The sequence below is a fragment of the Oryctolagus cuniculus genome, chromosome 9 (genome assembly GCF_964237555.1).
Source record: "Oryctolagus cuniculus chromosome 9, mOryCun1.1, whole genome shotgun sequence".
NCBI lineage: Eukaryota > Metazoa > Chordata > Mammalia > Lagomorpha > Leporidae > Oryctolagus > Oryctolagus cuniculus.
The window spans coordinates 98,198,643-98,214,779 of NC_091440.1; the positions used below are offsets into that span (position 1 = coordinate 98,198,643).

The window sequence follows — 16,137 nt, forward strand, 5'->3', positions numbered from 1 at the left end:
AAAATTTTACCTACTAGGTCTTCAAAGAGTAAACAAAATCCTACAGAGATGCTAAATTAGCTCCTTCTCACTCTTAGCCGAGCTTTTAATCCACTGTGATGCCTACCACTGTGGTAGTCTGTGATGAGGGCAGATGTTTTTCAAAATCCAACACCGTAACAGCACTTAATGGTCTATCTTTACTACTACTAGACAGAACATCAAGTGTCTTTAAGAAGCACTGTGTAACCAATGGCTCCCAAACTTGAATCTGCATTAAGATCTAACGGTACTTGCTAGAAAAGCAGATTCCAGAATTCTCACATCCAGAAGTTGATTCAACTCTCAGAAAGGTGCAGGGAATCTGTACTTGAACAAGCAACCAGGTGACCCTGGTGCAAGCTGTCCGGCAACATAATTTGGAAGCACTGGTCCAGTGGGTAAGAAAAACACTTTTGACCTTGAGCATCTCACTCAACCTTGTAGGGCATTGATCCCCATCTCTGCTCCCCAGACAAGGGATACTTTCCTTACCTTAAAGATTGAGCATTATAATTAACCTCAGAAAAACCTAGTTACTTGCAATAATTCCAATTCTGAAATCTTTCATCGTGAAGTGTCTCACATAAGGAATTCAAGATTTTCTTTATCCTTCCTAAGCCTCTACATTGTGACTACTACTAATTGGTGCTCCTTTTCTTCCCCCAGAGAATGTTTCATGGCAGCAGTCATTAGTCTGGTGTTCTTGTCTTGTGATACCCTCCTGGGGGAGAGCTGCAGCTCAGATTACCTTCCACCAAATCCTAGCCTGAGATGAGGCCTAGAAACAGCCGACAAGCTGAGCATTAGCAGGGCATGCCTAGGGAACAAGCCGACACAGTAGCCGGAGTTGATCGGCTCAAGCTAAACGAGCGCTGAAATACTACCCTGCACCCCATAAAAATGAACGAGCATTACAAGTTTATCAGAATTTTAACCGAAGAACAGAAATGCCAGTGGAGGGATATTTTTCACTATCGAATCATAACAAGGACTGGACACGAGGGTAGGGCATGCCATAAAACTAATCCTTCAAATACCTGGCTGGCCTACGAAAGGCCTACAGTTTTTGTTTTTGCTTCGCGTTTTAATCCTTGCCCCCAGTCCAGAATCCCAAATTCTAGGCGGAAAAGGCCCAGGGACACTACTCTCTCGCGTTCAGACGGACCCACACAGGCGTGCAAAATAAACCACGTCCGGAGACCCGGCCCCCAGTTGCTGAGAAATCGGCGAGAGAGGGTACAGAGACAGGGTGCAAGGAGCAGCGGGGTGCAGCGAGCCCGAGCGCGCCCACGCCGCCTTTCTCCCAGACCCCCGTACCTTGGGCGGTCGGATCTTGCAGATGCCCGTTTTCTCGGCCAGAGGCCGGATGCGGCCGATAAAGCTGAGCGGGTCTGTGAACTCCTCCCAGCTGGGCTCAAAGACCGGGCACTCTGGCGGTGGCACGAACTCCGCCGCGTAGCCCCCCGGCCCCACGCCCGCCATGGCAATAACCACGGGGCCCCCACGGGGGAACAGGTGGGAAAAGGCTGGCCGAAGCCCACGGAGCCCTCTCACGTCCCTGCACGGGGACAGCAGCGCATCTTCTCGGACGAGAACAGCTCAACGCACAAACCCCAGAACCGCTTCCTCCTCTCGTTTGTTATTGTTTCCTTCGGGGCTTTTCCTGGGGGGGGGGGGGGGGGCGGGAGGGGGTAGGCAGGACTTTCCGGAAGTTCCCGCACTGTCAAATCCTTCCGCCACCGCAAGAGGCAGATCCCTCCGCCGCGACACCACGCGCCGCGACACCACGCGCCGCGCCGCCGCACGGTCCTTCCTTCCGCCTCCCCTGGCCCGCGGCGCTGTCGCTGTCGCTGTTGGTCGGCCGGGGTTCTGCGCAGCCGGCCGGTGTCGGGCGGCTCACCCCTGAGTCCCACTGTAGACGCGGGACGGATGAGCCGAACGCGCTCTTCCGGCGCGGAGGAATGTGTAATACCCTGGCCGGCGAGGTTGTGCTTCCGGTGAGGAGGGCCCACTTCCCCTTTGTGTGATGATGGACGTGGAAAGCGGCCGGCGCTAACCTCTGATGCCCCGCCTCGTCGCCGGCTCTTCGTCATTAGCCTAAATCTACCTGTCCGCGTATTAGCGAGTAATTGATCTCTCCGGAGTTCCTCCCGCTCTGCTTAGCCGCGTTGCACCCCCTTTCATCCTAACAAGTCGAGCCCGCTCCCCACACCCCGCAGCTTTGCCTGAAGCATCATCTAGTTGCTTCTCGTCCCACCTAGGAACAGCTCTGAACCATGCTTTTGTAGTAATTGGCACTCAACCCCAAGTCGTAGCCTTAAAAAAAAAAAGATGTATCTATCCACTTGAAAGAGAGAGGAAAGGCAGAGAGAGGTCCCCCATGCGCCGGTCCACTCCCCAGCCCGCCGCAATGGCTGGAGCTGCGTGGATCTGCAGCAAGGAACCAGGAGAGCCTTCTCCGGGTCTCCCTCGCCGGCGCAGGGGCCCCAAGGACTTGGGCCATTTTCTACTGCTTTCCCAGGCCATAGCAGAGAGTGGGTTCGGAAGTGGAGCAGCCGGGACCAGAACCCGTGTCCACATGGGATGCAGGCACCGCAGGCTGCAGGCTCACCCACTGCACCGCAGCGCCGGCCCCCAAGTCGTCGCCTTTTAATAGAAGCCAGCTCCTGGCACCACACCTGCATTAATTAATGTGCTATGAAAGCTCTGGGAACTGTTCTGACCCCTGCTTGTCAGGAACATCTGTACCAACCAAGTGACCGTCCATCTGTCACTTCCTCCAAACTGGGGGGAGTAAGGAAGTCGAACAAACTGTGAGAGGGTCGTTTTTAGTATCAAATATTAGTACGTGTCAGGCCAGTGTGTGGATGGACATCACAGAGTATTCGGTGGCATGGAAGGAGGTGGGGGGTGAGTGGCAGAAATCCAGAACCCCAAGGCAGCTCAGGGAACCCAAAGGGAGCCTGGATCCAGTCACGGCACCAATGTAAGGCCACAACAAAAACTCACCAAACGCCACAGCTAAGGGAAGGGTTTTATCCTCTGGTGTGGGAAGCCCGCCTGGCCAGGGGGAGAGGGCAAGAGAGTAAGGGAGCTACCTAATGGGCAACTCCAATTGGAAATTCAGAGTACCTTAATATCACTTGCCATTATTCAGTTTTTAGGGTTTCCATAAGTGACTTTATCTACTCAGTAGCCTGAGCAAAAAAAAAAAAAAAAAAAAATCGTGATTTTTCCTACTCCCTTCCCACGTGCAGTCAGGAAATTCCATTACTTAAAAGTCTTGGCCGGCGCCGCGGCTCACTAGGCTAATCCTCCGCCTAGCGGCGCCGGCACACCGGGTTCTAGTCCCGGTCGGGGCGCCGGATTCTGTCCCGGTTGCCCCTCTTCCAGGCCAGCCCTCTGCTGTGGCCAGGGAGTGCAGTGGAGGATGGCCCAGGTGCTTGGGCCCTGCACCCGATGGGAGACCAGGAAAAGCACCTGGCTCCTGGCTCCTGCCATCGGATCAGCGCGGTGCGCCGGCCGCAGCGCGCCGGCCGCGGCGGCCATTGGAGGGTGAACCAACGGCAAAAGGAAGACCTTTCTCTCTGTCTCTCTGTCTCACTGTCCACTCTGCCTGTCAAAAAAAAAAAAAAAAGTCTTAAGTATGCCCATGTGTCTTTGCCCTTATTACCATTATCCAAATTTAAATTCTCTCTCATCTGAACTGTGGTAACAGCTCAGTTCTTGTCCCCTCTCAAATCTTTGTCCATTCAATACTTAGTTGGATTGTCTAAAACCAGGGTTTCACCTTCTTCACTTTTTATCTCCAAAATCAACATACAATTTAATTTGTTGCATTCCTTTCCTGCTCCAGGTAACCCACAGAAGCTTTTGTGGTAGCTTTAATGCACCATGTTTTTCTCATCTCAACCTTGCACATTTATCTCCTCTGTATTTTTATATTTAACCGGCACAAACCCATCCCTACAGATTTGTATATCTCCATCCTGGCTAAATTCCTACTAAGAGCTAATCAGATGAGAGATCATTTCCTCTGGTAAACTTTCCCTCATCTTCAGAACTGGCGTCAGCAGCAACACGTACTTCCTTGACAAACTTTTTAAAGTTGTCAGTTTAAATTGCCTTTTTTAAATTTTTTAAACATTTTTTGAATAAAAGAGGTCTTTTGTCTTTAAGATTTATTTATTTATTTGGAAGGCAGAGTTACAGAGAGGCAGGGGTAGAGAGAGAGAGATCTTCCATCTGCTGGTTCACTCCCCAAATGGCTATAATAGCCAGCACTGTACTAATCCGAAGCCAGGAGCCAGGAGCTTCTTCCAGGTCTCACATGTGGGGGCAAGAGCCCAAGCACGGGGGCCATCTTCCAGGCTCCTTCCCAGGCACATTAGCAAGGAGCTGGATCTCAAGTGGAGCAGCCGGAACACGAACTGGTGCCCATATGGGATGCCGGCACTGCAGGCAGCAGCTTTTTTACCAGCCACAGCGCCAGCCCCTAAATTGCCTTTCTATCTTAATTAGACTATAAGTTATACAAAGGCAGGGACACTATTTGTTTCATCGTTTCCCTGGCTCCTAGAAGAGCCAGTCTTGGTGTAGGAGATGTGCAATAAATATCTGTTAAGTGAATAAATAAGTGGATTCACCCAATAAATAAATAAACTGGCTTCACAGCCAGCTCATTTTGTGTTTCACTGCCTCATCCTATACTTACATACAGCAAATATTATCTGGGACTGTAGTAGGATGTAACATACATAATATCATCTGTTTGACTATAGACTCCACAAAAGCTAATGCCCATTTACTCATACCAACCAGTCTAAACCCCATTCACAAACACTGTCAGGAGATGGTTCTCTTTCACATATGTTTTTTGTAAAACAAACTACCACAAAAGTTAATGACTGAAGGGCCTGCATTGTGGCAATATGAGCGTCAGTTTGAGAGACTCCCAGTTCCTATACCTCCTATCCAGCTCGATGGCCCAACTTGGGCCCCTGCCACTCAAGCGGAAGAAAAAGATGAAGCTCCTGACTCCTGGCCCGGCCCAGCCCCCGCTGTTGTGGCCATTTGGGGAACAAACCAGCAGAGGGAAGATCTCCCTCTGTCTCTCCCACCCTCTCTAACTCTGCCTTTCAATAAATAAATAAATCTTAATGAAAAAAAATCAATGGAAAATCAAAACATCACAGTTCTGTGGGTTGGCAAAGGAATGGTCTCATGGCTTTACCTGGGGTCACTCATGCTATTACAGTCAATTAACAATTTGATTCGTGTGAAGCTTAATTTTTTTATGTCAGTTTGGCTGGGCCACAGTGCCCTGAAACACAATCCAACATTATTCTGCCAGTTTCTGTTGAGAGTGATTTGGGGTGAGAGTAACATTTAAACCAATAGAGGTTGAGTAAAGCAGGTTGCCCTCACAGAGCAAGAGGAAAACACTGACCTTTCCCAGGCAGGAAGGACAGCCCTGGACTTGAACCACAGCGTTGGCTCTCTCCTGATCACCAGCCTGCTAACCCACTCGACAGACTGTGAACTTACCAACCTTTACAATCACATAAGCCAAAAACAAACTAAATATCTATATTAACTCGCACATCCTAATTCTTCTGTTTCTCTGCAGAATCGTGCGTTTTATTTGCCATCTGTCCCTAAGATGTCTGTAGCAGTTGTTTACACTCACAGTGAGTCTGCAAGAGAGGGCAGTGAATATCCCTAGTGGGGATAGAAAAACTCCAGTTTCCCTCACTCATATTCTTTTGTTTGTTTGTTTGTTTGCTTGTTTTTTATTTGACAGGTAGAGATATAGACAGTGAGAGACAGAGAGAAAGGTCTTCGTTCCGTTGGTTCACTCCCCAAATGGCCGCCATGACCAGCGCTGTGCCGATCCGAAGCCAGGAGCCAGGTGCCTCCTCCTGGTCTCCTATGGGGTGAAGGGCTCAAATACTTGGGCCATCCTCCACTGCCTTCCTGGGCCACAGCAGAAAGCTGGACTGGAAGAGGAGCAATTGGGACTAGAACTCGGTGCCCGTATGGGAATTTTAAAGATTTATTTATTTATTTGAAAGTCAGAGTTACACACAGAGAAAGAAGGAGAATCAGAGAGAGAGAGAGAGAGGTCTTCCATATGCTGGTTCACTCCCCACATGGCCTCAACAGCTGGACCTGAGCTGATCCGAAGCCAGGAGTCAGGAGCTTCTTCCAGGTCTCCCACACGGGTGTAGGGGATCGGAAGTGGAGCAGCAGGGACTTGAACCGGTGCCCATAAGGGATGCCGGGACTTCGGGCAGTGACTTTACCCACTATGCCACAGTACCGACCCCATTCACTCATATTCTGATGGTCTCCTTGGGGAGAGTAGATGAGTCCCAACCCCACTCCCCAAACACTCGTACCTTTGAGAATCACTATTGAAAAGATCCAAATGTGTGTTTTATCAGTTCCTTTGAGGGCATTCTACAACAGGATATTACAGATAGCCAATGCTATTTGACTCTATGGGAGAATAATTGAGTGTAGCTATGGTTTAATGATGCTTGTATTATTTACAGTCTTGAAAATAACTTCTCAGAGGAAAACACATAAATAATGTTACAGTATTATAGCTTATCCAAAATTTACTAACCTGAGTGAGTACCTAAGTCTGATAATCATATGGCTAGCCTGCAGTCTCCAAATTATTTTTCAAATGCAATAAAAACCTCACAAAATCAGCCTAATTAAGGGAAGGCCAGTTTAGAGAGCAAAAAGTTAAAAATCACCTCATTTTAAAAGAAACACTTTTATTGTTATTTCAAGAATAGCTTTTAGCAGTGGCTCTCAAAATTTTTAGTCTCAGGACTTCATTCTTTTTCTTTTTTTTTTTTTTTTTTTTTTTGACAGGCAGAGTGGACAGTGAGAGAGAGACAGAGAGAAAGGTCTTCCTTTTGCCGTTGGTTCACCCTCCAATGGCCAACGCGGCCCGCGCACCGCGCTGATCCGATGGCAGGAGCCAGGTGCTTCTCCTGGTCTCCCATGGGGTGCAGGGCCCAAGCACTTGGGCCATCCTCCACTGCACTCCCTGGCCACAGCAGAGAGCTGGCCTGGAAGAGGGGCAACCGGGACAGAATCCGGCGCCCTGACCGGGACTAGAACCCGGTGTGCCGGCACCGCAAGGCGGAGGATTAGCCCAGTGAACCACAGTGCCGGCCTTTTCACATTCTTAAAAATTATTGGAAGGCCATGTTGTGGTGCAGCAAGTTAAGCTGCCATCTGTGATGCCAATCCTATATGAGTGCCAGTTGGAGTCCCAGCAGCTCCCTGCTAATGAACCTGGGAAGACAGCAGAGGATTACCCAATTACTTAGTCCCTTACTACCTATGTGGGAGACCCAGATGGAATTCCAGGCTCCTGGCTTTGACCTGGCCCAATCCTTGCCATTGCAGCCATTTGAGGAGTGAGCCAGCAGATAAAAGATCAATCTCTCTATTTGTTTTTCTCTCTCTCTCTCCCTCTCTCTATGTAACTCTGCCACTCAAGTCAAAAAATAAATTTCTCTTTTTTTTAAGATTTTATTTATTTATTTGAGAGGTAGAGTTACAGACAATGAGAGGGAGAGAGAGATAGAGAAAGGTCTTCCACCTACTGGTTCACTCCCCATGTGGCCGCAACTGCCAGAGCTGCACTGATCTGAAGCCAGGAGCCAGGTGTCTCTTCCCGTTCTCCCACGTGGGTGCAGGGACCCAAGGCCTTGGGCCATCTTCTACTACTTTCTCAGGCCACAGCAGAGAGCCGGATCAGAAGTGGAGCAGCCAGGACCAGAACCAGCGGCCATATGGGATGCTGGCACCACAGGTGGAGGATTAACATACTGCGTCACAGTGCCAGCCCCAATAAATATTTTTTAAAAAATGGGAACCATGGCCCCGGAATGTCTTCTTTATAAGAATTATAATGGGGGCCAGCGCCATGGCTCACTTGGTTAATCATCCGCCTGCGGTGCCGGCATGCCATATGGGTTTTAGTCCCAGTTGCTCCTCTTCCAGTCCAGCTCTCTGCTGTGGCCCGGGAGGGCAGTGGAGGATGGCCCAAGTGCTTGGGCACTGCACCTGCATGGGAGACCAGGAGGAAGCACCTGGCACCTGGCTCCTGGCTTCAGATTGGCATAGCTCCAGCCATAGCATTTGGGGAGTGAACCAACAGAAGGAAGACCTTTCTCTCTGTCTCTCTTACTGTCTAAATTCTACCTGTCAAATAAAAAAAAAAAAGAATTATAATGATATCAGAAATTAAAACTAAGGGTCTGTGCTGTGGTAAAATTGCCACCTGCAGTACTGGCAGCCCATATGGGTGCCGGTTCGAGTCCCGGCTGCTCCTCTTCCAATCCAGCTCTCTGCTATGGCCTGGGAAAATAGTAGAAGATGGCCTAAGTGCTTGGGCCCCTGCACCTGTATGGGAGACCTGGAAGAAGCACCTGGCTCCTGGCTTCAGATAGGTGCACCTCTGGCCATTGTAGCCAATTGGGGAGTGAACCAACAGAAGGAAGACCTTTGTCTCTTCCCTCTCACTGTCTGTAATTCTACCTCTCAAATAAATAAATAAAATGTTTTTTTAAAAATGATTTATTTATTTGAAATATATAGTTACAGAGAGAGGGATAGACGTGGGAACAGGGGCCCAAGGACTAGGGCTATCTTACATTGCTTTCCCAGGCCTATTAGCAGGGTGCTGGATCAGAAGTGAGCAGCTGGAGTCTGGAACCAGCACCGATATGTGATGCCAGCACTGTAGGCAGCAGCTTTACCCACTACTCCACAGTGCCGGCCCGCGGGACCCCAAAATTGGGTTTTTAACTTGCTTATTTGGTTAAAGTCCATTCTTCAAACCTCTCAGGAAAGGGAAGCAGTGTCCACTATCAAACAGTGGTGTTTAAATATATACTTTCCTGACCACAGAAATTAAACTCCATTTCCTGTCTTGGCTCTAGGCCAGAAGAAATTGCTTTCTTACAATCTTCCCCCGTGATCCATTCCATGACAATGCATCGCATTTTTCATCATTTTTACTGATAAAAAAAGTAGTTGAGCAAGTGCCCACAACAAATGTGTTCAGACCCCAAATACCACTTCGTCAGTGTTGGGATGTGGATTGCAACCCCGCTACATCCACTACGCAGAGGGTCGCGTGCAGAAGAAAACTACATTTCCCGGCGTCCTCTGCGCGGTGAGGCGCTGGCGAGGAAAGGCACGATGGGACCTGCTTCCGTGTAAACAAACTTCCTATTGGTGCTTAATATGAAGAGCCGTGTAAAGTGGTAAGCGATTGGACGGACCCGTGGGCACTCGGTGGCGCCGCGCCGCTCGCTGATTTGACTTTTGTTTTTCGGTTGGTTTCTGTGACTCGGAGGCTTAGTGTTTTGTAAGTACGTAGTTTTGGGGTTAGGGTGAAGGGGTTAGGGTCGAGGCTTTGAAAAAGACGGTTTGCCGGCGCCGCGGCTCACTAGGCTAATCCTCCGCCTTGCGGCGCCGGCACGCTGAGTTCTAGTCCCGGTTGGGGTGCCGGATTCTGTCCCGGTTGCCCCTCTTCCAGGCCAGCTCTCTGCTGTGGCCAGGGAGTGCAGTGGAGGATGGCCCAAGTGCTTGGGCCCTGCACCCCATGGGAGACCAGGAGAAGCACATGGCTCCTGCCATCGGATCAGCGCAGTGCGCCGGCCGCAGCGGCCATTGGAGGGTGAACCAACGGCAAAGGAAGACCTTTCTCTCTCTCTCTCTCACTGTCCGCTCTGCCTGTCAAAAAAAAAAAAAAAAAAAAAAAAAAGACGATCTGGTAAGGGAGATATATCTGTGGAGGCTGTGCAGAAGAGAGGGACAGAAGCCTGCAATCGGGGTCCTTAGAGGTGCTAGGGGCCGGAAATGGGAAGTTGGACTCTGCGAAAGGATAGACGTGGGGGTGCGGAACCACTGGGGAGCTATGGCCGTGAGAGAAAGAACAGGACGAAGTGGAAGGAAGTACAGGATGTGGCCATCTTGGAGATGGGTATGGGCGTGCCCCACACCCTACCTCCGCCAGTCTAAGCCTCAATGTCCTCGTTTGTGAACTGTAATAGGGATTAAAAAAATACATTACAGTTGTTGGGGTAAATAAAACTGAATTTCAAGGTGCTCAACAGATGTTAGTGAACAGCTAGCTGTAAGAGCTGTCTCTGAGCAGGAATATCAGAGATGGAGGAATGGGAGCTGGCTGGAACTCAGTAACTGATCCGTACACGAAGGCATTGGTCCTTTCAGACCATGCATTGATGAGTAAGACCCTCTCAATGAGAGCAACAACTGATATTTTTTCAGAGAATTGGCAGATTAGTTCGGTCATTCTGCTAATTCATTTTGGATGGAGAGACTCAAGAAAGATGAATACGATACTATCTGGGTTTTCACTGAAAGGCTAGATTTCACTGAGTGGAATCAAGAGGGTTGTGGAGGGAGCTGTTTCAGCTGGACACAATCTTGTGGAGGTTAAAGAGTTCTCTGGGAATGGCACATTTAAGGAAGAAGAGGGAAATAAGCAGGAAAATTAGGTTTGCCTCTTGTATGGAAAGCCATGAATGCTAATCTTTGGAGTTTGACTACATGCTGTAGACTATGAGAAGCCACTGGTGAATTTTAGCTTTTTAAGAAAATGATCCAGGGGACACAAGGAATTGGTAGAACAGTTAAGGTGCTGTTGTAGGGGAAGATGATATTGGAATTCTGAATTAACATGGTCGTTGTGGAAGTAAAATATACAAGATTTTTTTTTTTTTTTTTTTTGACAGGCAGAGTGGACAGTGAGAGAGAGAGACAGAGAGAAAGGTCTTCCTTTGCCATTGGTTCACCCTCCAATGGCCGCCGCGGCCGGCGCGCTGCGGCCGGCGCACTGCGCTGATCCGATGGCAGGAGCCAGGTACTTCTCCTGGTCTCCCATGGGGTGCAGGGCCCAAGCACTTGGGCCATCCTCCACTGCACTCCCTGGCCACAGCAGAGAGCTGGCCTGGAAGAGGGGCAACCGGGACAGAATCCGGGGCCCCAACCGGGATTAGAACCCGGTGTGCCGGCGCCGCTAGGCGGAGGATTAGCCTAGTGAGCCGCGGCGCCGGCCCAAGATTTTTTTCATAGTGATGATGGGAGATTGACTAGACTAGAAGGAGTAATCAGAAGGTGAATTTCAGTCCAGGTTGCTGGGCAGTGTTGAATTGCAACTGAAACAGCAAAGTCAGAAGGAGCATTAGTCTGGAGTGTGGAACAGCTGGCCTGTGGGCTGTAAAGACCCGCGATTTCATTTGGTCTGGCCCTGCCAAGGCAACCACAGGCGGGACTCGAAATTCAATACACCCATAGCAGGCTTAACGTCTTTAAACTGGTAAGTTGGTATGGCCCTCAAATTAAGTCATAAATATTCAGATGACCCTTGGTGGAAAAAAAGGTTCCCCCACCCCTGAAGATGAAAAAAATAATGTATTAGACTTGAGAATTGTTAGTTGAGGTAATAAAAGTATGTAGCTTGGTTGATTTTTGTAAGTTACACTTTTAAAGCTCCAGTGAGACATAGGTGAAAAAGTTCAGCACATACTTGGGAATTCCCATCAAGATGTTAGAAGAGATGTCTTTTGTTCATTTATCACATAGTTGTTAGTTATTCTATGCCAAATAAGGCTTTAGATAAGATAATCATAAAGGCAGTAGGAATAATGATGTTCCCAAAGAAATGGGCAGAAGAAGCAGTAAAAGCTGAAGACCCTTTTGAACCAAGGAAGTAAATTTCTCAGTAATAATGATAGCCTGTATTTGTTGAGTACTTGAATATGTCAAACGTTGCCCTCATTATACCAACATATGACAGATGAAGGTACTTCAAAAAGTTCCTGGAAAATTGAATAAAAGATGAGTTTATTTTGGTACAAAGTAGTATTAGAAATCTGTGCATGGAAAAAAACATGCTATGAGAAAACTGTTTAATTTTCCACAAACATTTGAAAGCACTCATGTAAGTAACTGAGGTTTGGAAAAGATAACTTGCCTGAGGTACACAGGTAACAGAGGCCAGAGCTTTGATTCACACCCAGGTCTGTTGGATTTCAGGGCCCATGCCATTAGCTACAAAGCTGTGTTTTTAAAAAGGAGTGATTGGCATTGTCAAGCATAAGTCAAGGAGTAACTTTTGGATGAAGGATGGGAACTGAAGAGCAACTGAAATGAGTAGCTTTGTGTCCACAGACCAAGAAGCGCAATTTCAGTTGTAGTCGTCGATGTAGATTGTTGGGGACTCTAAAAGTCAATGGTTCCTGAGAGTGAACAACTCTGTAGCTGCACAGTGGTCGGGAAGGGGTGAGGACAGGAAGCATGAGGGAAAAGAAAGTTGCAGCTTGTTTGAAGGTTCTTTTTTTTTCTTTTCTTTTTTTAAGATTTATTTATTGGAAAGAGTTGCAAAGAAGCAGAGGTGGGCAGAGAGAGAGGTCTTCCATCTGCTGGTTCACTCCCCACATGGCTGCAAGGCCGGAGCTGGGCCAGACTGAAGCCAGGAGCTAGGAGCCAAGAGCTTCTAGGTCTCCCATGTGGGTGCAGGGGCCTAAGCACTTGGGCCACTTTTACTGCATTCCCAGGCCATAGCAGAAAGCTGGATCAGAAGTGGAGCAGTAGAGATTCGAACCAGTGCCCATGTGGGATGCCGGTGCTGCAAGTGGTGCCTTTACCTGTTACCCTATGGCACTGGCCCCTTGAAGGCTCTTTTAAAGCTCTGAGTTACTCTTGGGGCTGGTGCTGTGGTGCAGTGGGTTAACGCCCTGGCCTGAAGCCCCAGCATTCCATATGGGTGCTGGTTCTAGTCCTGGCTGCTCCACTTTTGATCCAGCTCTCTGCTATGGCCTGGGAAAACAGTAGAAGATAGCATAAGTCCTTGGGCCCCTGCACCTGCATGGGAGACCCAGAAGAAGCTCCTGGCTCCTGACTTTGGATCAGCGCAGCTCCGGCTGTTGAGGCCAGTTGGGAAGTGAACCAGCGGATGGAAGACCTCCTCTCTCTCTGCCTCTCCTCTCTCTGTGTAACTCTGACTTTCAAATAAATAAATAAATCTTTAAAAAAAAAAAAGTTCTGAGTTAGATAGTTTCAGAGCAGTGAAATGCAGCTTTAAGGTGCCACCCATATCCGTACAGTGGAATATTAGCCTCAAAAAGGAATGCAGTACTGATACATGGTACAACCTCAACATTGCCATGTGAAAGAACCCAGTTACGACAAAGTGCAAAACAGAGAAGACCATAGAGATAGCAAGGCGGTTTGCAGTTGCACAGGGCTCTGGGGATGGGGGTGAGAGGTGGGGCGCAGGGTTGATAGCTAAAAGGTACAAGGTCGGTTTTGGAAGTGATGAAAATATTCTGTAATTGACTACTGATAGTTGCACATATCTGTGAATACAATCCGTCACGGAACTGTACATTTTAAATGGGTGAATTGTATAATATGTTTAAGTTATATCACCATAAAGTTACTTAAAAACAAAAGTGTCACCCATGATCCTATCATACCAATCCAATAACCATGTTTACTTTCTAGGTTGCTTTTAACAAGAAGAGATTGGCCCAATTTGGAGAAGTTTTGTGGAAGGAGGTGAGTTTGAAGGAAAGTGATCGTTTTAAAGGAGAGAATCAGCATAAGAGAGATGTCATATTTGAAAAGTTGCTATAGAAGAAAGCAAATGGAATGAGAAAAGCAGATTTATTTTGGTTAGATTGGATGGACTGACCAGCAGTAGAAAAGGATGTGTGTGTGTGTGTGTGCGTTCAGTAAATATGCATTGAGCACCTGCTAGGAGCCAGGCACTATTTTAGTTACTGAGGAGATGGCAGTGGTTGCAACAACAACAACAAAACCCCTGCCGTTAGTGAGTTTGCACTTTCTAGTGTGGGAAGACAGACAATTAAAAAATAAGTCAGATGATGATCAGTGTCACAGAAAAAGGTAAAGCAGAGAAGGCAGATGAGGGGATGTGACAGTCTGGGAAGACTTCATCAGGAAGGTGACATTTGAGCTCTCAGTTCTTTACTGAGATGCCTGCCTGATGTGTCAGGTGTACTGTCTTCATTATTTCTCTTCATTAAACTTTGCTAGCGTGCTTACCACTTTAAAAAAAAATAAAAGAAAGAAAGAAAAGGAAGGTGACATTTGAGTCCTGAAGGAGGAGAGAGTCAGGTCACATAGAGAAATGGAGAAAGTGGCATAGACCCAGAGAGCTCCTTGTGCAATTACTCTGAAGTAGAAATTTGTCTGGTATGTTTGAAGAACAGCAAAGAGAAGATGAGGTGCAATCATATGGGACCTTACCGAGCATTTGAAAGACTTTGAGCTGAGTAGGGTGAAAATCATTTGCAGGCTTTTGAACAGAAATTCTGCATTTTGACTTAGAAAGGAACGACTAACTGCTGTGTTGAGAGTAGACTGCAAGGGCTAAGGTTGAGAGTGCAAGCAGAAAGACCAGTTAAGAGGCTGTTGTCTTGGCAGAGGGTAATGGTGGGCTGGACCAGGGCAGGAATGGCCTAGGTGCTGAGTAATTGTTAGATCCTAGACGTTTTGATGTTACAGCAGTAGGTTTGCTAATGAATTGAGTGTAGCATATAAAACAAGAGCAGGAAAGTTTCTCCAACCAAGTTGTTTTGTTTTTTCTTTGTCATACTAGCAGGATAGAATTAGTATTTAGTGGAATGTGAGTTTCTGAGAGAAGAGCAGGTTTGGGTGGGGGGAAGGATTTGTTAAGCTGAGCGACCTGTAAGACATCCAGGTGGTGGTAGAGCGCAGCTAGATGTGTGACTCTGAAGTGGAGGACGGTGTGGACATGATCATTTAAACCAGAATACTTCATGAGATCACCAAAGCAGAGAGAAAGATAAGGAAGGACTAACAGTGACTGGGAAGTAATGACCAGTGAGGAGGGAGGAGGACCAAGAACAGGTGTTCCAGAAGCCGTGAAGAAAGGTTTCAGGGAGAACGGGAGGAGGCAATGTGGGGTTCTGAGCAGGAAAATGGTCTAATGTGGAATTAACAGTGGCAGTTTTCTCTTTTCACATTTTTCCGCAAAATTCTCCCCCCAAAGGGCTGAGGATTGTAAGCCAAGTAGAACACAAGAACAGAACAGTACATCATTTCTTTCTTCTTCTTCTTTTTTTTTTTTTTTTTATTTGACAGGCAGAGTGGACAGTGAGAGAGACAGAGAGAAAGGTCTTCCTTTTGCCGTTGGTTCACCCTCCAATGGCCGCTGCGGCCGCCACACTGCGGCCGGCGCATCACGCTGATCCGAAGGCAGGAGCCAGGTACTTATCCTGGTCTCCCATGGGGTGCAGGGCCCAAGCACTTGGGCCATCCTCCACTGCACTCCCTGGCCACAGCAGAGAGCTGGCCTGGAAGAGGGGCAACCGGGACAGAATCCGGCGCCCAGACCAGGATTAGAACCCGGTGTGCCGGCACTGTAAGGCGGAGGATTAGCCTAGTGAGCCGCGGCGCCGGCCAGTACATCATTTCTTGAATTGCTCAGAATCAGGATGGATTGGCAAAGCCTGCTTTGTTTTCACCAAAGCTAATAAAAACTCAATCTGTGTCGAAATCCTATGACTTGGTATCGTATTCGCTTCCCAACTGTGAGGTTTATCTCTGAAAATTTCTGTTAATAAGATTGTTCAACATAGAAGAGCTCAAGATCTTATACTATCAGTTGAAATAGAGATTGTGAGTAAACTTTTTATGGTTTATAAGTAGTTTTTTTCTGATAAAGATTTATTTATTTTTATTTGAAAGGCAGAGTTACAGAGAGACCTGGGGAAAGAGAGAGTGATTCCATCCATAAGGTACATGCACCAAGTGGCCACAACAGCCAGAGCTGGGCCAGGCTGAAGCCAGGAGCCAGGAACTTCATCCAGGTCTGCCATGTGGGTACAGGGGCCCAAGGACTTGGACCATCTTCCACTGCTTTCCCAGGCCATAGCATGTGCCGGCCTGCGGCACAATGAACTGGGTCTTCCTGAAACAGAGAGTGGGAATGTGGGGACAAGGACGCAAAGAATGGAGCCAAGACAAGTCCTGATCAAGGCTCGTTTATTGAATAAATGCAGT

General features: G+C 47.9%; 2 protein-coding genes across 30 annotated transcripts in view; one reads left to right on the forward strand and one right to left on the reverse strand.

The window, feature by feature from the left end:
• KDM5A (lysine demethylase 5A) overlaps positions 1-1,503 on the reverse strand; it is a 95,023-nt gene extending 93,520 nt beyond the window's left edge. For both annotated transcript variants that reach the window (XM_002712783.5, XM_008259863.4), the window contains exon 1: positions 1,339-1,503. In XM_002712783.5, coding sequence (XP_002712829.1) covers positions 1,339-1,503 — 165 coding nt within the window. The remainder of the gene's footprint in view (positions 1-1,338) is intronic.
• Positions 1,504-1,882: 379 nt separating this feature from the next.
• Positions 1,883-16,137, forward strand: part of CCDC77 (coiled-coil domain containing 77) — a 48,462-nt gene continuing 34,207 nt past the window's right edge. For 4 of the 28 annotated variants that reach the window (XM_051850113.2, XM_051850106.2, XM_070049219.1 and 1 more), the window contains exons 1-3: positions 9,356-9,424; positions 11,211-11,401; positions 13,591-13,644. Coding sequence is in view for 1 of the 28 variants with exons in the window: in XM_051850105.2 (XP_051706065.1) it covers positions 1,951-2,018; positions 13,591-13,644 (122 nt within the window). In the remaining 27 variants the exon portion in view is untranslated. Of the gene's footprint in view, positions 2,019-9,277; positions 9,429-11,210; positions 11,402-13,590; positions 13,645-15,822; positions 15,873-16,137 lie in introns of those variants that run through there. The other 24 variants (XM_070049208.1, XM_051850112.2, XM_070049221.1 and 21 more) reach the window with 23 other exon arrangements.